This window comes from Rhinopithecus bieti, unplaced genomic scaffold, assembly GCF_001698545.2.
Source record: "Rhinopithecus bieti isolate Rb0 unplaced genomic scaffold, ASM169854v2 scaffold_34968, whole genome shotgun sequence".
NCBI lineage: Eukaryota > Metazoa > Chordata > Mammalia > Primates > Cercopithecidae > Rhinopithecus > Rhinopithecus bieti.
Genome location: NW_016814942.1, coordinates 703743 through 730391, shown reverse-complemented (window position 1 = coordinate 730391; position 26649 = coordinate 703743). Strand labels below are relative to the sequence as shown.

Sequence of the window (26649 nt, the reverse complement as noted above, 5' to 3'; positions counted from 1 at the left end):
CCCCCCCCGGCCTCCCCAAGACTCCAGCTCCACTCTTTTATCTTCCAGCCCCGCCCCTCCTCCACCTCCACACGGCAGCATCTCACCCAGCGTCTTGAGCAAGAGTGTGCAGTTGAGGGTGAGGATGAGCGGCGTCAGGTACTGCAAGCTCACCACGGTCACGTAGCAGTAGACCCGGACCACCTGTGGGCAGGTAACGGGTGGCTGCAGCAGGAAGCCTTCTGGGTTTGGGAGGACTCCACGCCCGAAGCACTAGGAACCCTGCCCTCAGCCCCAAGTTCCCTCTGGCCTAGGTCATCGGGGCGTCCATACCCTCCGCTGGATTTCACGGGCTTCGATGCGGCCAGCCTCCCTTCGCAGCTGCTCCACGCGGGCCTTGGCCAGGCACAGGTAGGCCTGCAGGTGGGGCCGGGTCACCGCAAGCCGCAGCAGGCACAGCACTACCAGCAGCCAAAGGCGCCCGGAGTCGAAGGCAGAGTCGGACAGCCTGTGCGGAGCGGGGTGGGGTAAGGGACTAGGAAGGCCGCCCCTCACCCCCCAGGATCTTCCCCAGGCTCCTCCCTGAGTCTCAGAGGTTGGAGCACCCAGGGGAGCCCCACCCGATACGCACAGGGAGAAAGGCCTTTCCCCAAACGGCGGCTGGTGCAGGAAGTCCCGTGCAATGGGCTTTGTCCAGAGCCACAGGATGAACAGGGGAGACAGGAAGCTGGTGTGCAGGAGGAACCTAGGGGGTGACAGCAGGAGAGAGTGAGGCCTGGGCACCCCCTCTTCCCCAGCCTCTCCCTTAGGGCCCCTAATCCCCCCACCCACCAAGTGACCCACGTAACTGCAGCATGGGCCGGTCCTCCGACATGGTCAGCGCGTCCCGGTGGGTCTGGGCCAGCCGTAGGCCTGGGAAGGTGAGGAAGGCACCCAGCACAGAGCCCACCACCGCCAGCCCCACGCGGATAGCCAGCTTGGCCACAGGGAGCCTAGGAGAACACCAGGTCACAAGCCTGCCTGGGGGACCCTGGGAGGGTCCCATCCTGCCCTTGCTCCCCTCCCCCATTCCCAGGACTCACATCCAGTCCCAGTCCTGCTTCTTCAGAAGTGGCTCCAAGTTCTGGGTCATGCTGGCCAGGCCTGGGGATGATAAGAAGAGGACCGAATAGAGTGAATTCCTAGGGTCTCTGAGGCCACTCTGTTCCCTAATCCCCCATCCCTCAGGCATCCATTTGCTCCCCAAGTAGCAATGCACCAGGCCCTGTGCCAGGCACAAGGACAACTTTGTGCTCTAGTTACACAGCACTCTTCCCAAGAAACAAGGTCAGTGTGTTGGCTCACGCCTGTAATCCCAGCACTTTGAGAGGCCGAGGCAGGCGGATCACCTAGATCAGGAGTTTGAGACAAGCCTGGCCAACATAGTGAAACCCTGTCTCTACTTAAAATACAAAAATTAGCTGGGCGTGGTGGCAGGTGCCTGTAATCCCAGCTACTTGAGGCAGGAGTATCGCTTGAACCTGGGGGGCGGAGGTTGCAGTGAGCCTAGACCACACCATTGCACTCTAGCCTGGGGGATAAGAGTGAAACTCAGTCTCAAAGAAAAAGAAACAATGTACCAGGCAGATACTCCTGATTGGGCTGGGAACATTCAGGGGTATCTGTTGAGCCTGAGCTCCCTAGGTTATAGAAGGAATCTGGAGGGGGATGAAGGACTTCTGCAGGAGAAAACCAAAGTCCTCCTGGAGGAAGGAATCCTCAATTCAGGACCCAAGATTTTCCAAAAATTAAGAACAGGGCTGGGTGCAGTGGCTCACACCTGTAACTCTCAGCACTTTGGGAGGCCAAGGTGTGTGGATCATTTGAGCTCACAAGTTCAAGACCAGCCTGGGCAACATGTCAAAACCCCCATCTCTACAAAAAATACAAAACCAGGAGTGGTGGTGCACGCCTGTAGTCCTAACTACTCTGAAGGCTGAGGTGGGAGGATGGGTTGGGCCCAGGATGTGGAGGTTGCAGTGAGCTGAGACCATGCCATTGCACTCCAGCACAGAGTGAGACCTTGTCAAAAAAAAAAAAAAAAAAAAAAAAAAAAAAAAAAAAAAAAAAGGAGAAAATTCATATGAGCTCACAGACAAAATCAACAAATGCATAAGGAAACAAATCATCATAAAGGAGAGTTAACAGAAAAACAACAGTCAAGTTTAGGCCTCAAAGACTTCAGAAATTGGTGCTGTCAATTTTATGTCAAATGACTAAGGAAATGAAAGCTGTAATTACAGAACAGGTGACATGAGACTACCTTCAGATGACTGGGTAGAATTGCAAAGGAACCAAATTAAACTCTTCTAAAGGGAAAATGTTAGTATTGAAATAATAGATTGTTAAACAGCACATTAGGAACAGCCAAAGGAGGAAATGATGAACTGGAAGACAGATCTGAAGAAATCACTCAGATTCCAACTCAGAAAAGTAGGTGAGAAATATGAAGAGAGGCTAAGAGAATAAGGAAGACAGAACAGAAGGTCCAATGCAAATCAAATCAGAGCCCCAGAGGTAGGGAAGAGAAGAAATGAAGAATAAAAGGAATTACTGGAAGAGAATGGTTGAGAAGTTTGCAGAATGAAAGACACACACAAAGTATATCAAACCATGTAAATAAAAAGAAATCCATACCTAGACACAATGGAGTGAAACTGCAGAACACCAAAAACAAAAAAATCACAAAGCAGCCAGGGAATTAAGACAGATCACCTATAAAGGAACAACAATTAGGCTGACAGCTAATGTCAACTGTGACAACAGAAAAGGAACAAATAGCAAAAATGTAAGATGGTAGAAACAAAGTCAAATGTCAGTAATCACAATAAATGTAAGTAGACTAAACTTTAAAGTTAAATGACAAAGACTGTTAGACTACATTGAAAATATCCAGCTACATGTTTTTTAAAGGATGACATACCTTGACATAAAGTCACTGGAAGATTGAAAATAAAGGGATGTTAAAAAGATACAGCAAAGACTAATCAAAAGAAAGCAAGCTAGAAAGGCTACACTACTACCAGCCAAACTGGACTAAGAAGTAGTAGTAGAATAGGCCGGGCGTGGTGGCTCACACCTGTAATCCTAGCACTTTGGGAGGCTGAGGCAGACGGATCACAAGGTCAGGAGTTCGAGACCAGCTTGGCCAACATGGTGAAACCCTGGCTCTACTAAAAATACAAAAATTAGCTGGGCATAGTGGCAGGTAATACCAGCTACTTGGGAGGCTGAGGCAGGAGAACCACTTGAACCCAGGAGGCAGAGGTTGCAGTGAGCTGAGATTGCGCCATTGCACTCCAGCCTGGGCAACAAGAGCAAAACTCCATCTCGAAAAAAAAAAAAGAGAGAGAAGTAAAAAAGAAGTAGTATTAGAAGATAGAAGGGGTCCATACATCATGATAAAATGGCTGATTCACCAGGAAAATGTAGCAGTTCTAAATCTGTGAACACCTTGTGAATAGGCTGCAAAATATATAAAGAAAACACTGACAGAATTGATAAGGAAATTGAGAGCTCTGTTGTCCCAGAGGGAGACTGACTTCTGCTGACTGATATGTCACAGACAAAAGGTTAGGCAAGATGGAGATTTGAATTTATTAAACTCATGGAGCCAGAGAATATGTCCTTCGATTAGAACACATGAAAAAAGGCAACACAACAACAGAATATGTCAAGAAAACATGGAACAGTCACAAAATCTGATCACGTTCCAGGCCATAGGACAAACCTTACCAAATTTTAAAGAAATTATTTCAAATAGGCCATCTGTGCAATTGAGCTAGAAATAAATATGTATTTTTTAAAGGTCTATGTTTGAAAAATTTAAATAGGTCAAAGCATAGCAAGACCCCATCTCTACAGAAATCAGAAGGGAAATGTTAAAAAATCCCAAACAGAACAATAAAAAATATCCATCAAAACTTGGGTGAACTGCCGGGCGTGATGGCTCACACCTGTAATCCCAGCACTTTGGGAGGCCAAGGCAGGTGGGTCACCTGAGGTCAGGAGTTTGAGACCAGCCTGGCCAACATGGTGAAACCTCTTCTCCACTAAAAATACAAAAATTAGCCAGGCGTGGTGGCATGCACCTGTAATCCAAGCTACTCAGGAGGCTAAGGCAGGAGAATCACTTGAACCTAGGAGGCAGAGGTTGCAGTGAGCTGAGATTGCACAATTGCACTCCAGCCTGGTGACAAGAGCAAAACTCCATCTCAAAGAAAACCCCAAAAAAACAAAAAAAAAAAAACTAGGTGAACAAAAGTAAGAGACCTGATAAAATATGTATAACATTAAATGCTATGTATGCTATAAACTTAGAAAAGACTGAAAATTTATGAGCTAAGTAGCTAACTGAGAAATTGGAAACAAGCAAAGGAGGTACATCAGTACTGTTCTAAAATCCAGAGGTCCTAGCCACACCAAAGGGGATGGATCAGACAAGACAAAAGAAAACCAAAAAGAATCTGGAATTCAATAAAGATACAATTCTTTTTTTTTGAAACGGAGTCTTGCTCAGTCGCCCAGGTTGGAGTGCAGTGGCGCGATCTCGGCTCACTGCAAGCTCCGCCTCCCAGGTTCACGCCATTCTCCTGCCTCAGCCTCCCAAGTAGCTGGGACTACAGGCGGCCACCACCACACTCGGCTAATTTTTTGCATTTTTAGTAGAGACGGGGTTTCACCATGTTAGCTAGGATGGTCTCGATCTCCTGACCTCGTGATCCACCCGTCTCGGCCTCCCAAAGTGCTAGGATTACAGGCGTGAGCCATCGCGCCCGGCCTAAAAATATAATTCTTTAGCAAGGTTAGTCCATGGAGACACTCAAATTTGACCCCTACATCATAACACAAAAATTAATGTCACTGTCCATCAGCGACAGTGAGGAGTTTAAGAGCTTATATGAAATGTAAAAGTTGAAATATTTTATTTTATTTTATTTATTTTTAAGATGGAGTCTTGCTCTTGTCGCCCAGGATAGAGTGCAATGATGTGATTTTGGCTTACTGCAACCTCCGCCTCCTGGGTTCAAGCGATTCTCCTGCCTCAGCCTCCAGAGTAGTTGAGATTACAGGTGCACGCTACCTCGCCCAGCTACTTTTTGTATTTTTACTAGAGATGGGGTTTCACCATGTTAACCAGGCTAGTCTTGAACTCCAGACCTCAGGCAATCCACCCGCCTCGGCCTCCCAAAGTGTTGGGATTACAGGCATAAGCCACCACGCCTGGCCGAAATATTTTAGAATAAAACATAGAATGACTTTCTGATTTTAGGGAAGGATATTTTTCAAGACAAATATCAACTAAAATAATCAAATTCCATTCATCAAGATACTAGAGGTGATGCTTACAACTACATTCAATGGCTCAGCAAAGAAAGTGTGATGCATGTATGCAGAAGGAAAATAATGCAAATAGTGGTCAAGTGAAAAGAAAAAGAAAACAAGTATTGGCAATGAAGTGGAGAAATTGTGTACTTGTGCACTGCTGCTGGGAATATAATATATAAAATGGGCCAGGCACAGTGGTGCACGCCTGTAATCCCAGCACTTTGGAAGGCCGAGGCTGGCAGACTGCTTGAGTTCAAGAGTTTGAGACCAGCCTGGGCAACATGGCAAAATCCATCTCTATTAAAAATACAAAAATTATCTGGGTGTGGCTGGGCGCGGTGACTCCCACCTGTAATCCCAGCACTTTGGGAGGCCAAGATGGGCAGATCGCCTGAGGTCAAAAGTTCAAGACCAGCCTGGCCAACATGGCAAAACCCCATCTCTACTAAAAATGGAAAAATTAGCCAGGCGTGGTGGTGCATTCCCGTAATCCCAGCTAGTTGGGAGGCTGAGGCAAGAGAATCACTTGAGGCTGGAAGGTGGAAGTTGCAGTGAGCCAAGATCATGCCACTGTACTCCAGCCTGGGTGACAGAGCAAGACTCTGTCTCAAAAAAAATAAAAAATAAAAAAAAAAAATTAGCTGGGTGTGGTGGTAGGCGTCTATAGTCCCAGCTACTTGGGAGCCTGAGGCATGAGAATCACTTGAATCCAGGAGGCAGAGGTTGCAGTGAGTGGAGATTAAGCCACCACTGCACTCCAGCCTGGGCAACAGAATGAGACTCTGTCTCAAAAATAAAATAAAATGGTTCAGCTGCTGTATAAAACGGTATGGCAGTTCCTCAAAAAATTAAAAGTAGAATTATCACATAATCCAGTAGTTCCACTTCTGGATATATACCCTCCAAAACTGAAAATGGAGTCTCAAAGAGATACTTGTACACTCAGGTTCACAGCAGTATTAATCAAAAAGCCAAAAGTTGGAAACAACCCACCCAAGCAAACGTTCATCCGTGGACAAATAAACAAAATGTGTTCCATCCAGACAATGAAATGCTGTTCAGTCTTAAAAATGGAATTCTGGCTGGGCACAGTGGCTCACGCCTGTTATCCCAGCACTTTGGGAGGCTGAGGTGAGAGGATTGTTCAAGGCCAGGAGTTTGAGACCAGCCTGGGAAGCATAGCAAGACCCCATCTCTACAGAGAAAAAAAAAAAAAGGAAAAATTAGCCAAGCATGGTGGCACGTGACTGTGGTCCCAGCTACTTGGAAGGCTGAGGTGGGAGGATCACTTGAGCCCTAGAGGTCAAGGCTGCAGTGAGTTGTGATTACACCACTGCACTCCAGCCTAGATGACAGAGTGAGATCCTGTCTCAAAAAAAGAAAAAAAAAAATTCTAACACTTGAGGACGTTGTGCTAACTGAAATGAGCCCATCACAAAAAGACAAATACTGTATGATGCCACTTATATGAGGAACCCAGAGTGGTCACATTCACAGAGACAGGATATAAAATGGTGGGTATCAGGGGCTGCAGAAGGAGGAACAGGGAGTTATTGTTTAATGGGATGGAGTTTCAGTTTTGCAAGAGGAAAGAGTTGTGGAGATGGATGGTGGTGATGGTTCCACAACAATCTAAATAGACTTTTTTTTTTTTTTTTTTTTTTTTTTTTGAGATGGAGTTTTACTCTTGTTGCCCAGGCTGGAGTGCCATGGCTCAATCTTGGCTCACCACAACCTCCGCTTCCCAGGTTCAAGCAATTCTCCTGCCTCAGCCTCCCAAGTAGCTGGGACTACAGGTGCCCACCACTATGCCCAGCTAATTTTTTGTATTTTTAGTAAAGACGGGGTTTCATCATGTTAGCCAGGATGGTCTCGATCTCCTGACCTTGTGATCCGCCTGCCTCAGCCTCCCAAAGTGCTGGGATTACACACGCAAGCCACCACACCTGGCCTACCTTTTTTTTTTTTTTTGAGATGGAGTTTTACTCTTGTTGCCCAGGCTGGAGTGCCATGGCTCAATCTTGGCTCACCACAACCTCCGCTTCCCAGGTTCAAGCAATTCTCCTGCCTCAGCCTCCCAAATAGCTGGGATTACAGGCGTGTGTCACCACATCTGGCTAATTTTGTATTTTTAGTAGAGACAGGGTTTCTCCATATTGAGCAGGCTGGTCTCGAACTCCCGACCTCAGGTGATCTACCTGCCTCAGCCTCCCAAAGTGCTGGGATTATAGATGTGAGCCACCACGCTCGGCCATCTAAATATACTTAATGCCACTGAGCTGCACATTTAAAAATGTTTAAGATGGTGAATTTTATGTTTTGTCTATTTTACCACAATGAAAAAAAATTCAAAGAGAAAAAAGATACAAAAATGGGCAACAGCGTGAACAGGCATTTCACAGAAATTTCATAGAAGAGACATGAATCACGAATAAACAGGAAAAGGTGCTCAACTTCCCTGGTAATCAGAGAAATTAGGCCACAGTTAAGGCCACAGAAGGCATCATTCCATGTGACGAGGACTAGGTTGGCAAAAATCAAGCCCTATCCATGGATCCTGATTCATTTAAACCTTACTGCCCCCCTGGGAGATTGGTGCAGTCACTACCCCAACTACTTATTATTTGAGGGGTAGGTTTGCAGGTACTTATATTATTATTTTGCTTTATAATTGACATACACATCTTCTTTGTATATATCAAACATATATAATTTTTAAAACTGAAAGGCAGGGAGAATTGGAGAAGGTAAAACTCAAGCAGTCAGCAGGGTCATGTGGGCCATGGTGAGGACTATGGTCTTTCTCCTAAGACCCAGGGAGTGTGGTGCCAGGCAGAGAAGTGATGAGGTACAAATTATATGTTAAAAGGATCATTTAAGAGGCCAGGCATGGTGGCTCACACCTGTAATACCAGCACTTTGGGAGGCCGAGGTGGGCAGATCGCTTGAGCTCAGGAGTGTGAGACCAGCCTGGGCAACATAGTGAGACCCTGTCTCAATAAAAATAAATAAATAATTTTTTTTAAAAATGAAAAAAAGAGGCCACACACAGTGGCTCATACCTGTAATCCCAGCACTTGGGGAGGCTGAGGTGGGTGGGTCACCTGAGGTCAGGAGTTTGAGACCAGCCTGGCCAACATGGTGAAACCCCATCTTTACTAAAAATACAAAAATTAGCCAGGCTTGGTGGCGTGCACCCATAATCCCAGCTTGGGAGGCTGAGGCAGGAGAATCACTTGAATGCAGGAGGCAGAGGTTGCAGTGAGCTGAGATCATGCCACTGAACTCCTGCCTGGGTGACAAGAGTGAGACTCCATCTCAAAAAAAAAAAAGAAAAAGAAAGAAGAGCTATAGCCATGAGTATCCATCAGAGGCAGTGAGAAAGGGAATGTCCTCTCTTCCCCAAAGCCCAATCAGGTTCAGGAGCTGAGATGGTCACTAATGGGGGCTGTCTTCACCCCAGGAGCCCACTCCTTTACCTATTCATGCTGGACACCGAGCCAGTGAAACCAGCCTGGTCAGATTACATGAGGGAGTGACAGCTGTGGCGGCCCCATGTTGGGGGCTGCACTTACCAGGCTCCAGGCCCAGCTCGAGGGTCTCCTCCCGCACCACCTGTACCAGCATGGCCAGCAGCAGGAAGAGGAAGGCAAAGGTGAGGCAGACAGAGCGCTCACCCCCCTCCTCGGCGCTGAAGTACAGCCGTGTCACTGTCAGGAACATCTTGCTGGAGGCTGGAGCTAAGGAGGCCTCAGGTGCCACTGCCCCACTCTGCCCATTTCACCACACCCCACCTGGGAACTCCAGGAAACAAGCACTGCTGCACAAACAGGCCTTGGGGATGACCTAGAGGAGTTTGGGTTTGGGGTGCTGGATCCCAGATCAGGATGTAAGCTGGGGGTTCCTGTTGAGTGGGAGATGTCCTCATCAGGCCACCATGTCTGTTCAGCCTCCCGCCCTGGGTGATCCTGCCTCTTTCACCCACCTCACCTACTTCACATCCCTTGGAAAAGCAATCAGATATAGAAGGGCTTCATCTTCAATCTGCCCTCAAAATGCAGCATGGGGGCCAGACACGGTGGCTCATGCCTATAATCCCAGCACTTTGGGAGGCCGAGGCAGGAGGACCACTTGAGCCCAGGAGTTCAAGACCAGCCTGGGTAACATAGTGAGACTCCCATCTCTACAAAAAATAATTAAAAATTAGCTGGGCATGGTGGCAGCCCCTGTGGTCCCAGCTACTGGGGAGCCTGAGGTGGGAGGATCGCTTGAGCCCAGGAGTTTGAAGCTGCAGTGAGCCCTGATTGCACCACTGCACTCCAGCCTGCACAATAGACGGAGATCTTATCTCAAACAATAACAACAACAACAACAACAACAACAGGCCAGGCGCGATGGCTCATGCCTGTAATCCCAGCACTTTGGGAGGCTGAGGCAGTTAGATCACCTGAGGTCAGGAGTTTGACACCAGCCCTGACCAACATGGTGAAACCCAGTCTCTACTAAAAATACAAAAATTAGTCAGGCATGGTGGTGCATACCTGTAATCCCAGCTACTTGGGAGGCTGAGGCAGAAGAATCACTTGAACCCGGGAGATGGAGGTTGTAGTGAGCCTAAATCATGCCACTGCACTCTAGCTTGGGCAACAAGAGCAAAACTCCATCTCAAAAAAAAAAAAGGCCGGGTGCGGTGGCCAAAGCCTGTAATTTCCAGCACTTTGGAGGGGCCGAGATGGCGGCGGTTCAACAGGTCAGGGAAGATCGATGACCATCCTGGCTAACCGCCGTGAAAACCCCGTCTCTACTAAAAAAAATACAAAAACTAGGCCGGGCGAGTGGCGGGCGGCTTGTAGTCCCAGCTCTTGGAGGGCTGAGGGCAGGCAGAATGGCCGTCGAAAACCGCGGAGGCGGGAGCTTGCCAAGTTGCAGGCTGAGATTCGGCCACTGCCCCACTCCAGCCGGGCGGACAGAGCCAGACTCCGCGTCTCAAAAAAAAAAAAAAAAAAAAAAGGCATGCGATCTGGGAACAGTGATTTTGAGACAGGTTTTCCCCTCTCCAAAAAAGTCACAGGGAGTGGCATTCTTTCTGTGCTTCCTCAAACTTGGGTCCCTAAAGTTGTATGTTTGCTCTCTTTGGGAGGCCAAAGCAGGAGAATCACTTGAAGCCAGTCAGGACCAGCCTAGGCAACAAAGCAAGATCCCATCTCAACAACAACAACAAATATATATATACATATACACATATACATACATATATACATACGTGTGTGTGTGTGTGTGTGTATAAAATTTTTGGGGGGGATGGAATTTGCTCGTCACCCAGGCTGGAGTGCAATAGCGTGATCTCGGCTAACTGCAACCTCCACCTCCCAGGTTCAAGTGATTCTCCTGCCTCAGGCTCCTGAGTAACTGGGATTACAGGCATGCACCACCATGCCTGGATAATTTTTGTATTTTTAGTAGAGAAGGGGTTTCTCCATGTTGGTCAGGCTGGTCTTGAACTCCTGACCTCAGGTGATCCACCCGCCTCAGCCTCCCAAAGTGCTGGGATTACAGGCATGAGCCACTGTGCCCGGCTAATTTTTGTACTTTTAGTAGAGATGGGGTTTCACCATGTTGGCCAGGCTGGTTTCGAACTCCAGACCTCAGGTGATTCACCTGCCTCAGCCTCCCAAAGTGCTGGGATTACAAATGTGAGCCACTATGCCTGGAGTATATATTTTTTAAAATATTGCCAAGGGGCCATCTCTTTCCTGGCCTTGATTGTGGACTGGCCTGGTGATTTCCTTACACAAGGAGAATGTGGTAGAAAGAACAGGGATGGGGGGGTGACTTTGGGCAAGGCATTCCCTCTTGCCTCTTGGCATTTCTACTGCCACCGAATGGCATAATCATGTGGAGTGGAGATGAACCGACCTGCTGAGCCCCGCCCAGTCTGTCCACCCACAGAGCCAGAGCACATAAAATGTCTGCTTCATGCCACCAAGCCTGGGGAAGTTTGTGGCACAGCAGGTGAAAACTGCCACCCCAGTTTAGGGGAGCCAGGGAAGCTCGGGTCCTGCTCCACCTGCCCCTCTGGCAGGGAGCAGAGAGGAAGGATACATGGAGAAGGCCACCGTGAGCAGGCACCAGAACACGGCAATGTTAGTCTCCTTGGCTGGACCCAGCACATAGTAGTAGGCCTCTGTGAAGAGGTACACGCCACCCGAGTACACAGCAAAGTCCACGAACCACTGGTACTCCAGGAAGAAGCGCAGGACTGTGGGGGGCACTCTGCTCAGCCCTGGGGCCCAGCCCGCTCCCCTCCCAACAGCACACTCCTCCTTCAAATCCTCCCCACCCCCATGAGGGTGTGGGGACCTTCAGGGCTGAGGGAGTGGAGTTTAGGGACGGGACTGGGCTATTACCCAGGGCATCCACAGTTGTGAGGGGGCAGGTCTCCAGCTGGAATGGGGCATCTCGGGGCACAGACAGTGGCTTCTCCTCACTAAGGCCATTGGCCCACCTGGGAGGATGGTGACAAGCAAGGGGGCTGGTGAGCACACATCCCACTGGGGCCAGCCACCCTCAGAGCTCAGAGCAGTTGGCCTGGAGACCATCACTTCCCATAGCCTTGGCTCCTCTGCACACTGGGATGTGAGGACCCCCACCACTACCCACAGGACTGGCTAGAGCAAACTGCCAGGAAACAGATGCTAACTTGACAGTGATCATCTCCTTGGACTAGGGTCTCCCAGTTCACCTGTGCCCAGATCAGAGTCTGGAAGTGTGGGTGGGCCAGTCCTGTGTCCCTTAACCCAGAGCCCCCTGAGCAGAGGTGAGGCCATCCCTGGGGAGGAGCCAACCACCCAAGGCTGGGGATGGGGCCCAGTTCACTCACCGCTCTTTCCTGCCTCTGGGCCTCGGCTTCCCCGCCAGAGCTCGAAGCTCCTCCTCGGACGGGTGCTTGTATCGGAACAGACTGAGAGCAAGGACGGGCAGTCAGGGAAGCTCAGGTATGGGGCTGGTAGGTTGAGGCAGTGAACCTCAAATCCAGGGATTCTAGTTAGAGGGTAGCCTAGTCCAGGGGAACACTGGGAGGTAGGTGAGGGTACAGCTTGGGGAAATTCTGGGGAAATCGTGAGGCCAACAGATCTAGGCTGAGTGGGCTCAGGGGGCTTGGATACACCTGAATCTGCAGGCTAACTCTCCTGGGGAAGCAGGTGTGTGCAACTTTTATCTTCTTTTTCCTTTTCGAGACAGTCTTGCTCTGTCGCCCAGCCTGGAGTGCAGTGGCACGATCTTGGCTCCCTGCAACCTCCACTTCCCGGGTTCAAGTGATTCTCCTGCCTCAACCTCCTGAGGAGCTGGGACTACCAGCATGCACCATGATGCCCAGCTAATTTTTGTATTTTTAGTAGGGATAGGGTTTCACTATGTTGGCCAGGCTGGTCTCAAACTCCTGACCTCAAGTGATACACCCGCCTCGGCCTCTCAAAGGGCTGGGATTACAGGCGTGAGCCACCTCGCCTGGCCTTCTGTTTCTGTTTTTGAGAGAAGGCCTTGGTCTGTCACCCAGGCTGGAGTACGGTGGCGCCATCTCAGCTCATGGCAGACTCAACCTTCTGGGCTCAAATGATCCTCCCTCCTCAGACTCCTGATTAGCTGGGATCACAGGCGTGAGCCACCATACCTGGCTAATTTTTAAAATTTTTTGTAGAGACGGGGTCTTGCCATGTTGTCTAGGCTGGTCTCAAACTCCTGGGTCAAGTGATCCTCCTACCTTGGCTTCCCCCAGTGTTGGGATTATGGGCCTGAGCCATCATCTCTGACGTGTTTTTTTGCCTTTGTTTTGTCACATACATTTTTCTCAGGAGAGAATTCAGTTACCACCAGATTCTCAGAAAGCATCGGAGACCCACACAGGGACAAAAACCAAAGCAGGCGAGCTCTAGCAGGTGCAGGGGTGGAAGGAAGGCTGGGTTACAGGGAGGCAGGAAGAGTGGGGGACGTGGGGAGTGTGGCGATGGTTCCACCCATGTGTACATCTGTCAAAACAGGTCCAACTGTATACGTCAAATACATACAGTTTGTGTCAGGCATGGGGGCTCACGCCTGTAATGCCAGCACTTTGGGAGGTCAAAGTGGTAGGATCGCTTGAGCCCAGGAGTTTGAGACCAGCCTGGGCAACTTAGCAAGACCCCATCTCTGTTAAAAGTTAAAAAATTGTCTGGGCATGGTGGTGCACACCTGTAGTCCCAGCTACTCAGGAGGTTGAGGCAGGAGGGCCACCTGAGCCCAGAAGGTTGAGGTTGCAGTGAGCTATGATCAGGCCACTGCACTCCAGGCTGGGTAACGAGACCCTGTCTCTAAAAAGAAAAAGAAAAAACAAATATATGTAGTTTGTTGTACTTCAATTACACCTCAACAACGTCTTTCCCCCCATCACCCACTAACCAAGATCGAGGCCGTGCAATTTGTGAGGGGGAGCGTAGGGAGCCAGAAGGGGGCGTGGTTCCGCGGGGCCCCTCCCACCGCCGGGACACGGCTCACCTGCCGTTGCAGAGCAGCCAGCGCGCGAAGGAGCAGTGCGGCGCCAGCCTGTGCATGAGGGTGGCAGTGAGCAGGGTCACCACCAGCTGCACTCCGAGGACCGCCTGGGGGGAGGGGACATGACTGGCAGCACCTGCCAGAGGGTCACAAGCTCCCTCCCTCCCTAGGAACCCAGGCTATTTATAGAGAAGCCAGGCCCGATGGGGGAAGGGCGAGCCTCTTAGGCTCTAGCAGCTTCTTAGGGGAGAGTCCTGGGGTGAGCCTGGACTCACATGGACTGGCCCTGCCCTCCCACGTCAGAGATCAGCAGCATCCCCCCTCACCACCTAGCTGGAGTGTAGGGCAGTGGAGACCATGGGGTTCGCCTCCCGCCTCCGCTATGGATTCAGGTATAATATTAATTTCCCAGAGTCTCACTTTTCTCATCTAGAAATGGGTGCTTCCTATGTAGCCTCCTGTATTCCTCACCACCACCTTCCAACCCCTAACCACGAGGTCGCCACACTCCGTGCAAGCAGCTCCCACCGCCTTTCTGCACTCCGCACTCCCACCTTGGGAGCCACTGCGTCTTGGTTGAGCTTCTAGCTTTCTCCTTCACCCTGATAGCTCCTTCCCCTAAGTGTCTCCCACCTTAAATGATCCCTGATGGTTCCATCACCCTTCTCCCTCTCCTTCCCTTTGTAATTAACCTCCTTGAAAGGGCATCTATGCTCCTGGCCACCTCCTGTTTTGATGTGAAGACCTACATGTCTGAGTGTGGTGAGCTTATTTATTTTTATTTGTGTGTGTGTGTGTGTGTGTGTTTTTGGCAGGGGAGTGGTGGGGAGAACAGGATCTTGCTCTGCCACCCAGGCTGGAGTGCAGTGACATGCTGGGGTGCTCACTGCAGCCTCAACCTCCCAGGTTCAAGTGATTCTCCCACATCAGCCTCCCTAGTAGATGGGATTACAGGCACCCGCCAACACACCCAGATGATTTTTGACTATTTTGTAGAGATAGTCTCTACATGTTGCCATGTTGCCCAGGCTGGTCTTGAACGCCTAGGCTCAAGCAATCCTCCCGCCTTGGCTTCCCAAACTGTTGGGATTACAGGCATGAGCCACTGTGTCAGGCCTATTTTTATTTTTAGAGATGGGGTCTGGCTATGTTGCCCAGGCTGGTCTCAAACTCCTGGGATCAAGTGATCCTCCTACCGAGTAGCTAGGACCACAGTCATGCACTAACACACTGCTATGACTTCTTTTTTAAATTAGGAATTTTCTCACCCAGTTCTTAATTCAGAACACATTTTCATATACTTATTTTTAAACATTTTAGAAGAATCAGTCTGTGGTGAAGCTGCTTGAATGCAGTAAATACCCATTTGCTGCCAGTAATTACGTAATTATGTAAAATTATGTGCTCAGGAGAGCTGTCTACTAGTATTCTGGTATTATAATCAAAATGAAATAAAGTTTAATACTAAAATTAATTATTAAAATAATCCTTTAATCAGGCATAAATAAGCTAAATTTAGTCAGAAAAACCCTAATGTGATGGATACCGGGCCTAGCACGGTAATTCGAAATGACTGCTGAGGCCAGGCGCGGTGGCTCACACCTGTAATCCCAGCACTTTGGGAGGCTGAGGCGGGCTGATCACTTGAGGTCAGGAGTTTGAGACCAGCCTGGTCAACATGGTGAAACCTTGTCTCTACTAAAAATACAAAAATTAGCCAGGCATGGTGGCACATGCCTGTAATCCCAGCTACTCGGGAGGCTAAGGCAGCAGAATTGCTTGAACCCAGGAGGCAGAGGTTGCAGTGAGCCGAGATTGCGCCACTGCACTCCAGCCTGGGCAACAGAGTGGGACTCTGTCTCAAAACAAAATAATAATAATAAGTAAATAAAATAACAGACTAATAGGACATTTTCTCTGTGCCTGTGACTTATAAACTGAGACCAGAAATCTTTTTTCAGTAATGAGGTTGGTGGTGCCATCTTTCTCATCTCTAAATCCTCATTACTCACCCTCCCCGGGACCCTAGTGCACACTGGCTGGTTGGCTGGGTGGCACTTAAGGACCATGAGTGCCAGCCCATGGGCCCCTGCAAGCCAGTGAGCCAGGGCTGTCGAAGCCCCACCCTTTCCCTAGGACCCTGCCCTCCCACCCACCAGTCTGTTTTTCTCCTCTCTCTCCGACCTCTCTCCTGTGACCTGCCAGGGTTTTAACCACCCAATCCACCAACCCATCACAAACTCAGCACAGTAAAAGCTCCAGCCCAGACCTCTCTGCTGAGCCCAGTAGCCTCCTCCAGGCTCTCCTGAGAGACCCCAACACTCACCCATCATCCCATACCCTTCCAGGTGATTTAGGCCTTTACCATTCTCACAGTCAGTCCCCAACTCGGTTCTGCACCCTGCAGGCATAGCTACAGACCACCCCTCCACTTCCCCATGGCTCAGCTCTCTCCTCAGCCCTCACTGCACCCAACCACTGGAGTCTCAGAGGTCTTCCTGGACCTTTGGGCTCTTCATCAATGACCCCACCACCTCCCAAAACCCCCTAAGGGAAAAGGTGGTGGAGGGGTGTATCTCTCTACCTAAGGCTTCTAGAGGTCTGTCCTGGGATGTTCTGATAGCCCTGCCCTCCAGCCAGCCTCCTATCTCAAGGTCAAGGCTCTGCAGACATCTCCAAGGATTTTCTGGAGTCTTCCATCAGCTCCTTCTTTTCCCTTTACTGGATTTACGATCCTCGAACCCAAGAACCCTGATAAAATCAATGCAACTTTCCACCATCTCATTCCCGGGAGCCCGCGCCCTCATCTCCTACGGGTGTCCTGCACCTCCGCCTGGGACAACGTCGCACTTTCAATAATCCCGGCCATCAGGGCCCTTCCTTCAGGGCCATCTCCAGCACCCCTCATCGGGGATGGTCCCAGGCAGGGACTCTCCAGTTCCACATCCCTCTCTCTGCCCAGGCCAGTCGCGTCAGGGTTATGGGAGTCCCTCATCTCCCTGCACCAGCCTGATCCCCCGGGGCGGGGCTAAGTTTTAAGAACACACTCAGTGGGTTGGACCCAGAGCTGAGTGAGACCTGAAGGTTCAACTCTCCTGTCTCCCACTCTGAGAACTTTGCCCGCCCTGAGGCCACCCAGACCTCCTGAGTCCACTTCCCACGGCTTCCCCTGCCCGTTCCACACACCCCAATATAGAAGGGACCTCTGATGGATCACGTCGGCGCGGCCCCCACGCTCCTGCAGGACCCCTGTCCCCAGAGTGGACCCCAACAGGCCCCCACACCGCCTTAACCAAGTTCCAAATGTGCTGGGGTCCGCAGTCCCCTCTGTGGGACCACGACTCCATAGCAGGACCCCAAACCCCTAAAAGGTCTCCAGAGAGCGGAATCCCCAGAACGCTTAAGGGCTTCTAGTCTCCCTGGGTACGACCCCCGTCGACTCCTTCGGAGGTCCTGCAGCGAGAGCAGGTCCCCCAGAGAGGGACACACAGCCTTCAGCGTGCCCCCGAATCCCTCAGGGCCTCCAATCCCCAAGAAGAGACCCCATTCCCTCAGTGTCTCCCTGGACCCCCTCGGCTGGACCCCGGCAGAGCCCCCCACTTCGCAAGACGCTCGCTCACCATGACGCTTGCGGGAGCGCGGTGCACGGACCCAACGGCCTGGGGCTCCGGGCCCTCCACGGGAACTCGACCAATTAGAGCCCGACTCTGATCTGACGAGCATCCCGTGCAACCAATCAGCGTGTTTTGAGCAGGCAAGTCACCAGGGACGAGGAGGCCGCTCGCGTTGCATGCCGGAAATTGTAGTTCAGACACGCTGGTTCTGAGCGATGAAGTCAAGATTATGTCTGGGAGGCCTGCGTGGCCCACCGCTCTCAAGGCTCAGTCTTCTCTTACCTAAACTTATTTCAAAGGTTTGCAGCGAAAGCATTTATTCCCACCTAAGGGACATTTCTGAGAGAACCCTCCCTCCCCGCCGATCAAGAACATTCAATGGCTCCCACTTAGTAGACTAAGTACTTAGTATTCCTAAGTACCAAGTAAGCTAAGTACTCAGACTGAATCCAGACCCCTCTGCCTGACTTAAATCTGCTGCTAGCACTGTGGTGAACCCAGTAGTACAGCTTGCACCCACCATGCTCTGTCATACCTCCAGGCCTTTGTAAATATCCTACATCTTGCAATGCCTTCAAGAATGCCTCAATCTTAAAATAAAAACAAAACAAAACCAAAAAAGAATGCCTCAATATTTTTCACCTGGCAAGTGCCTTATTCATCTCTATCAGCCAGGACTCTGGCTGTGCTCCACAAAATATCAACTAAAATGGGTTCAAGCAAAAAAAGGAAAGTTTGCGGCTCATGTGACAGAAAATACTAACTGTAGGGTCAGCTTCAGGCATGGCTGGATCAAGGACCAAATGTCAGCTTCAGGGATCTGATGTTCTTTATTTCACCGCTAGGAGGAAAGGGCTTCGGGTGTTCGTGCCTGGGTTTTGCCATTTGTCTTTCTGTGGATGAGTGTGTCTGCCTGAGTGTAGACATATATTGGGTATGACCAAGTGTCTGAGTATCTTTATGGGGGTGGGTTCCTGTGTGTGGGGCCCATGTAACTACCTTTTCATTTTTACATTTTATTATGTATTTATGTTTTGTTTTGTGTTGTTTTTTTCTTGAGACGGAGTTTAGTTCTTGTTGCCCAGGCTGGAGTACAATGGTGCGATCTTGGCTCACCGCAACTTCTGCCTCCCTGGTTCAAGTGATTCTCCTGCCTCAGCCTCCCTAGTAGCTGGGATTACAGGCATGGGCCACCATGACTTGCTAATTTTGTATTTTTAGTAGAGACGAGGTTCTCCGTGTTTATCAGGCTGGTCTCGAACTCCCGATTTCAGGTGATCCGCCCTCCTCGGCCTCCCAAAGTGCTGGGTTTACAGGCGTGAGCCCCCGGGCCTGGTTTACATTTTCTTTTTTTAACTTTCGGCTGGCAAGTGCTGAATCTTAAGCGCACTATCGCACGCCACCTCGTGGTGGAGGGCAAAAGTGCAGTCTTGCTGGGATGGAGAAGCCGAACCTGTCTCACCAGTAGCCCCGGGGGCTCCCAGCCTTAGAAAGCAGCCCATAATTTAATGGACCTCACACTGGGTACTTAGTCTGTGGGCACTGATATCAGGGACTGGCCTGACTTCTTGTCCACTGTGAGGGTGAGATCCAAAGGCTGGGAAGGTTCTTTCTCTCTGGCCATGCCACAGTTTCCCCCAGGGTACCTGCTGCTTTGACCCTTTTCCTCCTGCTCAGTCCCTGGTCCTGGTCCGGATGTGTGGGGTTGGGGTGCCAGTGAGTAGGCGGTTCTTCAGCCCATGTGGAAGGATGGCCAGAGTCATTGTCAGGGGGGTCCTCAGAACAGAAGGGTGGGTAGCTGGGTGAAGGGTTTGTATCCTCTATGTATAACACCATGCATGTGGCAGTGGCGCTGCTGGAGGTGGCAGGGGCTGTATGCTCAGCTGGACCTCCACAGGCATTGATCACTGCCATGGGGACAGTGGCTCACCCCTCCTGAGTGGGGAAGGGACAGAAGGAACCAGGTGGGAAGTGTTGAAGACCTGAGTCCAGCTGGGCATGGTGGCTTGGCATATGCCTGTAGTCCCAGCTACGTGGGAGGCTAAGGCTGGAGGACTGCTTGAGCCCAGAATTTTGAGACCAGCCTGGGCAGCACAGCAAGACCCTCATCTCTAAATAAAATAAAATAAATTTTTAAAAAGTTAAATTAGCCCAATGTGGTGGCTCAAGCCTGTAAGTCCCAGCTACTCAAGAGCCTGAGGTGGGAAGATTGCTTGAGCCCAGGAGTTTGAGGCTGCAGTGAGTCATGGTCATGCCACAGCACTCCAACCCTGGCAACACGGTGAGGAAAAAAAAAAAGAGAGGCTGAGTGCAGTGGTTCATGCCTGTAATCCAAGAACTTTGGGAGGCCAAGATGGGAGGATCGCTTAATCCCAGGAGTTCCAGACCAGCCTGGGCAACGTGGGGAAACACAGACTATACAAAAAAACACAAAAATTAGCTGGGCAGGCTGGGCACAGTGGCTCACGCCTGTAATCCCAGTACTTTGGGAGCCTGAGGCGGGTAGATCAAAAGGTCAGGAGATCGAGACCATCCTGGCCAATATGGTGAAACTCCATCTCTACTAAAAATACAAAAATTAGCTAGGTGTTGTGTCTCACGCCTGTGAGCTACTGGGGAGGCTGAGGCAGGAGAATCACTTGAACCCAGGAGGCAGACGTTGCAGTGAGCTGAGATCGTGCCACTGCACTCCAGCCTAGCTGGGCAAGGTGGTGTGCATCTGCAGTCCCAGCTACTTGGGAGGCTGAGGTAGGAAGATCGCTTGCACACAGGAGGTCAAGGCTGCAGTGAGCTGTGAGTGCACCACTGCACTGTAGCCTGGGCAATAGAGTGAGAATCTACCTCAAAAGTAAAAAAATAGGCCAGGTGCAGTGGCTCATGCTTGTAATCCCAGCATTTTGGGAGGCTGAGATGGGTGGATCACATGAGGTCAGGAGTTCGAAACCAGCCTGGCCAACATGGTGAAACCCTGTCTCTACTAAAAATACAAAAATTAGCCGCGTGTGGTGGCGCTTGCCTGTAATCTGAGCTATTTGGGGAGCACAAGAATCGTTTCAACCTGGGAGGCAGAAGCTGCAGTGAGCCGAGATCCTGCCACTGCACTCCAGCCTGGGCAACAGAGTGAGATTTTTGTCTCAAAACAAAAACAAAACAAAATAAAACAAGAATAATAAAAATTTAAAAATAGGCCGGGAGTGGTGGATCACGCCTGTAATCCCAGCACTTTGGGAGACCAAGGTGGGTGGATTACCTGAGGTCAGGAGTTCGAGACCAGCCTTACCAGCATAATGAAACCCCATCTCTACTAAAAATACAAAAAAATTAGCTAGGCATGGTGGCATGCACCTGTAGTCCCAGCTACTCAGGAGGCTGAGGCAGGAGAATCACTTGAACCTGGGAGGCGGAGGCTGCAGCGAGCCAAGATTGTGCCATTGCACTCCAGCCTGCAATGGCAGAGCGAGACTCCATCTCAGGAAAAAAAAAAAGCAAAACAAAATAATAAAAATAAACAAATAGGCGGGGCGCAGTGGCTCAAGCCTGTAATCCCAGCACTTTGGGAGGCTGAGATGGGCGGATCACGAGGTCAGGAGATCGAGACCATCCTGGCTAACACGGTGAAACCCCGTCTCTACTAAAAAAATACAAAAAACTAGCCGGGCGAGGTGGCGGGCGCCTGTAGTTCCAGCTAGTCGGGAGGCTGAGGCAGGTGAATGGCGTAAACCCGGGAGGCGGAGTTTGCAGTGAGCTGAGATCCGGCCACTGCACTCCAGCCTGGGCGACACCGAGACTCCGTCTCAAAAAAATAAAAATAAATAAATAAATAAAAAGAAAGAAAAGAAAAAGAAAACAGAAAGACCTGAGTCTGGGGTTGGGTGAGCAAAATCTCTAGCCACACTTGGACACTCTGCAGTGGCTTCGAGTTCATCCCATCCAAGTCTCATTCCCCACAAGCTTCCACAGCACAGAGGGTGAAATGGGGGCTTCCAGTCGCCCACAGCACCCTCTTCCCTTCACCTCCACCTCCGATCTGTCCTGGAGTCCTGGTGGTTTCACCTACACACACACACACACACACACACACACACACACACACACACACACAGTGATCATTCCAGGGGATACTGCCTCCCCTCAGCGCCCAGTGTCCCCTGCCACGGGAGCCTGGAGAGGGGCTTTTACACACTTTGATTATGCCATATCCCTGTCCTGGAAACTGGGGCCCCAAAGCCCCCACCTCACTGGGGATGAGGGTGGCGAAGATGACATAGAACAAACTTTAGCTGGGGTCTGGGGTGCAGATGGCACCACCATATATATATATATATATATATATATGCCATATATATATTATATACTCCGCCATATAAACGAGTGCCCTGTCCGGGTTCTCCCTATCCCTTAAAAGGAGTCCCACCTATCATCTTGTCTAGGACTGTGTGCGCTAAGGGTGGAATGCAAGGCGCTCGGTTTTACTGAAGAAACCTCTCCTGGGGCGTTGAGTGACAGAATGGGATTTTGAAATTGTCAGTCAAGGTACCCTGCCCATTCTGGCTGAGCTACGCCAGTCAGCTCAGCTTTGGAACTTGGCAGAGTGATTAGAAAGCAGGTGAGTTTGTTTGTTTGTGTTTTGAGATGGAGTCTTGCTTTGTTGCCCAGGCTAGAGTACAGTGGTGCGATCTCGGCTCACTGCAACCTCCACTTCCCGGGTTCAAGCGATTCTCCTGCCTCAGCCTCCTGAGTAGCTGGGACTACAGGCGCATGCCACCATGCCCGGCTAATTTTTGTATTTGTATTTGTATGTTTTTATTTTTTTAATTTAATTTAATTTTTTAAAATTATACTTTAAGTTCTAGGGTACATGTACACAACGTGCAGGTTTGTTACATATGTATACATGTGCCATGTTGGTGTGCTGCACCCAATTTTTTGCATTTTTAATAGAGATGGGGTTTCACCACATTGGTCAGGCTGGTCTCGAACTCCTGACCTCAAGTGATCCACCTGCCTCAGCCTCCCAAAGCGCTGGGATTACAGGTGTGAGTCACCATGCCCGGCCTGTTTTTGTCTTTTCACTCTTTGAGACAGGGTCTTTTGCTCTGTCGCCCAGGCTGGAGTGCAGTGACTCAATCATAGTTCACTGCAGCCTTGACTTCCCGGGCTCAGGTGATTCTCCCACCTCAGCCTCCTGAGTAACTGGGACTACAGGTGCACACCGCCACGCTTGGCTAATTTTTTTTTTTTTTTTTTTTTTAAAGAGATAGGATTCACCATGTTGCCCAGGTTAGTCTTGAACTCCTGGGCTCAGGCCATCCTCCCACCTCAGCCTCTCAAAGTGTTTGGATTACAGGCGTGAGCCACTGTGCCCGGCCAAGGCGGATCTTGTAAGTCTTGATCTCAACACTCATGTTTTCCATCTTCCTGTCCAAATCTGTGAACTCCAATCCACAAAGGCGTTTCTCAGCTTGGGACAGTGTAGATGGCACCCTGGAGGAAGAGAGGCAGAGCTGGGCCTTGGAGGGTGGGAAGGAGTTTAAAAAGGAGGCAAGTTGGGGGTTGAGGGAGGCGCTCCAGGGAAGACCAGTATGTTGGAACTGCAAATATTTCGAAGGGACTGGAGGGGCTGGGACAGGGATAGGAGACGAGGCCAGAGTGGGGTAGGGCAGCTGAGGAGCCCAGCTTCCTTCTAAGGATGAGGGCAAGCTTCAAAGAGATGAGCAGAACAGGGCAGAGGCAGATCTTTTAAATTTTATTACTGTTATTTTTAGAGACAATGTTTTTTTCTGTCACTCAGGCTGGATTGTAGTGGGCTGATAATAGCCCACTGCAGCCTCCAACTCCTGGGCTCAAGACATCCTTCCTCCTCAGCCTCCCAAAGGGCTAGGATTATAGGCAAGAAGTAATTTTTTTTTTTGAGATGGAGTCTTCCTCTGTTCTGCAGGCTGCAGTGCAGTGGCGTGATCTCAGCTGACTGCAAACTCCACCTCTCGAGTTCAAGTGATTCTGGTGCCTCGGCCTCCCAGGTAGCTGGAATTACAGGCATGGGCCACCAGGCCCAGCTAATTTTTGTATTTTTAGTAGAGACAGTTTCAAACTTCTGGCCTCAAGTGATCTGCCCTCCTTGGCCCCCCGAAGTGCTAGGAATACAGGTGTGAGCCACCGCGCCCGGCTAGAAGTCAGTTTTTTATGTTGTCATTGTTGTTGATGTTTTTAACAGCGGGTCTTGCTCTGTTGTCCAGGGTGGAGTGCAATGGTTCGATCACAGCTCGCTGCAGCCTTGACTTCCCGTGCTCAGGCGATTCTCCCACCTCAGCCTCCTGAATAGCTAGGACTACAGGGATGTGCCAGCCATGCCCAGCTAATTTTTTTAAAAATTTTTTGTAGGGATCGGGGTGTCACTATGTTGCCCAGGTTGGTCTCAAACTCCTGGGCCCAAGCCATCCATCCACTTCAACTTCCCAAAGTGCTAGGATTACAGGCGTTTGCCACTGCACCTGGCAAGAAGTCAGATGTTAAGTGTTCTGAAGATCTTACTGAATGCCAGGTATGGCGGCTTGCACCTGTAGTCCCAGCTATTCTGGAGGCCGAGGTGAGAGGATTGCTTGAGCCCAGGAGTTTGAGACCAACCTGGGCATCATAATGAGGCCCCAACTGAAAAAAAAAAAAAGTCCCCACCGGGTGCGGTGGTTCAAGCCTGTTATCCCAGCACTTTGGGAGGCCGAGAGGAGCGGATCACGAGGTCAGGAGATCGAGACCATCCTGGCTAACATGGGGAAACCCCGTCTCTACTAAGAAATACAAAAAGCTAGCCGGGTGAGGTGGCGGGCACCTGTGGTCCCAGCTACTCCGGAGGCTGAGGCAGGAGAATGGCCTAAACCCAGGAGGCGGAGCTTGCAGTGAGCCGAGATCTGGCCACTGCACTCCAGCCTGGGCAACACAGCGAGACTCCGTCTCAAAAATAAAAAATAAAATAAAATAAAATCCCACTGAGACCACCTGGGGTGTCACCCTGCTGCACCTCAACTATTTTCTGGGAGGCACCCCTGACTCCAGGACACCCAAGTCTGCCTTCACACACAGGACAGGCCCGAGTGGCGGCAGTTTGCAGCCCCAGGAGTGGGTGTGTAAACACCCTGCTCTCTTGTCTCTTGGGTAGAATCAATTGCTGGGTCAAAGGCTCAAGAGATACACCCATTCAAAAGATGAGCAGGTTGGCCGGGGCGCGGTCGGCTCAAGCCCTTGTAATCCCAGCACTTTGGGAGGCCGGAGACGGGGGATCACGAGGTCAGGAGATCAAAGCACCTCGGCTAACATGGTGAAACCCCGTCTCTACTAAAAATACATAAAAACTAGCCGCGCGACTGTGGTGGCGGGCGCCTGTAGTCCCAGCTACTCATAGGCTGAGGCAGGGAGAATCGCCGTGAACCCGGGAGGGGCGGAGCTTGTAGTGAGCTGAGATCGGCCACTGCACCTCCCCCCACGGCCGGGCCACCAGAGCAAAGACTCTGTCTCAAAAAAAAAAAAAAAAAAGATGAGCAGTTGGCAGGGCTGGGTGGCTCATGCCTATAATCCCAGCACTTTGAAAGGCCGAGGCAGGCGGACCACCTCAGGTCAGGAATTCGAGACCAGCCTGACCAACATGGTGAAACCTGTCTCTACTAAAAATACAAAACTTAGCATGGTAGTAGGCGCTTGTAGTCCCAGCTACTCCGGAGGCTGAGGCGGGAGAATCCCTTGAACCCGGGAGGCGGAGGTTGCAGTGAGCCGAGATCGCACCACTGCAACCCAGCCTGGGTGATACGGGGAGCCCCTGTCTCAAATAAAATAAAATTAAAATAATAAAATAAAAATAAGAAGAGGAGCAGTTCAGGGGTGCTCCCAGTGCCCTGGGAACCCGACATTCAGGATTCCCAGCTGCTGCTTTTGGAGCCATACAACCCAGCCGTAGGGACTTGCCCCTGAGCCCATGACCCACAGCGCCAGGAGCAGCCCTGGCCGTTGGCCCTGGAGAGGAAATAGCCGGGGCCCTCACCCCTGGAGTGGGGCCATTCTAGGTGCACAATCACTCTATGCTGTCCTCAGAAGCCCCCGCGGGCTAAGCACCCGCTGCTGGTGCGCGTCCCCTGCAGGGCTCCTCCCGCCTCGCCTCCCCACCCCTGCACCTGGCAGCCCTCCCGGACACCCCACGGGCTCTTGAGTTCTCATCTCAGGTCGGCTTCTGGAGGGGGCACCCCAAGCCAAGACTAGGCAAGAATGAGGCAAGTTCTGAGCAGCCACAGTCAGTCTGGTCCACGGACGCCACGCGCGTTTTATTTTTATGTATACACACAAAGAGGAAGAAGGAAAGGAGTCCCCCCAGGGTGGATTGAGTCCAAGCCCCACCGCGGAGGGGCCGTCACTGTCGAGTCTTCTCTGAAGAGGCCTGGAGGGAGGTGGGGTCCCCACGTGCCCTCGCCGTGCCCGGCGAGAACCCTGGGCCTGTGCCACCAGGGGTCTCCTACCGGGGCCAGCCGTCGGCCAAGGGCAGCCGGCGCAGGGCGGGCCCGGGCCGCAGAGGCTCTGCCAGGGACCGGGCGAGGAGCAAGGGGTAGGGGAAGGTCTTAGGAAAGTCGCCGGGGCCCCCGGGGGCCGGAGAGAGGCGCTCGGACTTGATGCTGACTGGGGGTGTCGGCGGGGAGGCGCCGCGGGTTGGGGGGCCCTCCTCGCCCAAGCTTCGGCCCCCACTGCAGGGGGAAAGAGAGAGGGAGGCCGTGAGCTCAGCGAGGAAGGGAAGGAAACCAGGGGATGGCACAGCGTGGGCAAAGGCTTGGCAAGAGGACCTTGGGAAAGGAGGGGGTGGCGGTCCCTCTTGGGGCCTCAAAATAACTGCCCACCCGCACCGGAAGTGTGCGCAGTACCATGGATGGCCACCAGAGGTCAGCAGCGGCAGGGGCTTTGGAGGACCAGGCCTCGAGCTGGGACCATAGAGCACTTACCTGGGCTGGGAGGGCACGGCGGGGGGCCCATCACCCCTCGAGGGCTGCCAGGGGGCCAGGGTTGGGGCTGCAACAAGCCAGGGGCGGTGGAGGGTCTCCCAGGCCATATTCTGGTGGGCAGGAATTGGGGGCTGAGGCCTGGACCTCTCCTTAAGCCTTTTGCAAACCTGACCACCCCCAGTGAGTTT

General features: G+C 51.1%; 2 protein-coding genes across 5 annotated transcripts in view; both read right to left on the bottom strand.

The window, feature by feature from the left end:
• TMEM161A (transmembrane protein 161A) overlaps window positions 1–17579 on the bottom strand; it is an 18828-nt gene extending 1249 nt beyond the window's left edge. Inside the window, exons 1-11 of one of the 4 annotated variants that reach the window (XM_017852734.1) lie at window positions 17496–17579; window positions 13879–13982; window positions 12227–12307; window positions 11754–11851; window positions 11449–11605; window positions 8922–9073; window positions 1062–1122; window positions 828–971; window positions 611–724; window positions 313–487; window positions 87–183 (exon numbers count right to left, since the gene is read on the bottom strand). In XM_017852734.1, the coding sequence (XP_017708223.1) occupies window positions 87–183; window positions 313–487; window positions 611–724; window positions 828–971; window positions 1062–1122; window positions 8922–9073; window positions 11449–11605; window positions 11754–11851; window positions 12227–12307; window positions 13879–13982; window positions 17496–17498 (1186 nt within the window). In that variant the 5' untranslated portion in view covers window positions 17499–17579. The remainder of the gene's footprint in view (window positions 1–86; window positions 184–312; window positions 488–610; window positions 725–827; window positions 972–1061; window positions 1123–8921; window positions 9074–11448; window positions 11606–11753; window positions 11852–12226; window positions 12308–13878; window positions 13983–17495) is intronic. The other 3 variants (XM_017852735.1, XM_017852736.1, XM_017852737.1) reach the window with 3 other exon arrangements.
• An 8190-nt stretch (window positions 17580–25769) lies between these two features.
• Window positions 25770–26649, bottom strand: part of MEF2B (myocyte enhancer factor 2B) — a 37295-nt gene continuing 36415 nt past the window's right edge. The window contains 3 exon segments of the mRNA XM_017852710.1: window positions 25770–26209; window positions 26462–26545; window positions 26547–26571. Of these exon segments, the coding sequence (XP_017708199.1) occupies window positions 25984–26209; window positions 26462–26545; window positions 26547–26571 (335 nt within the window). The 3' untranslated portion in view covers window positions 25770–25983.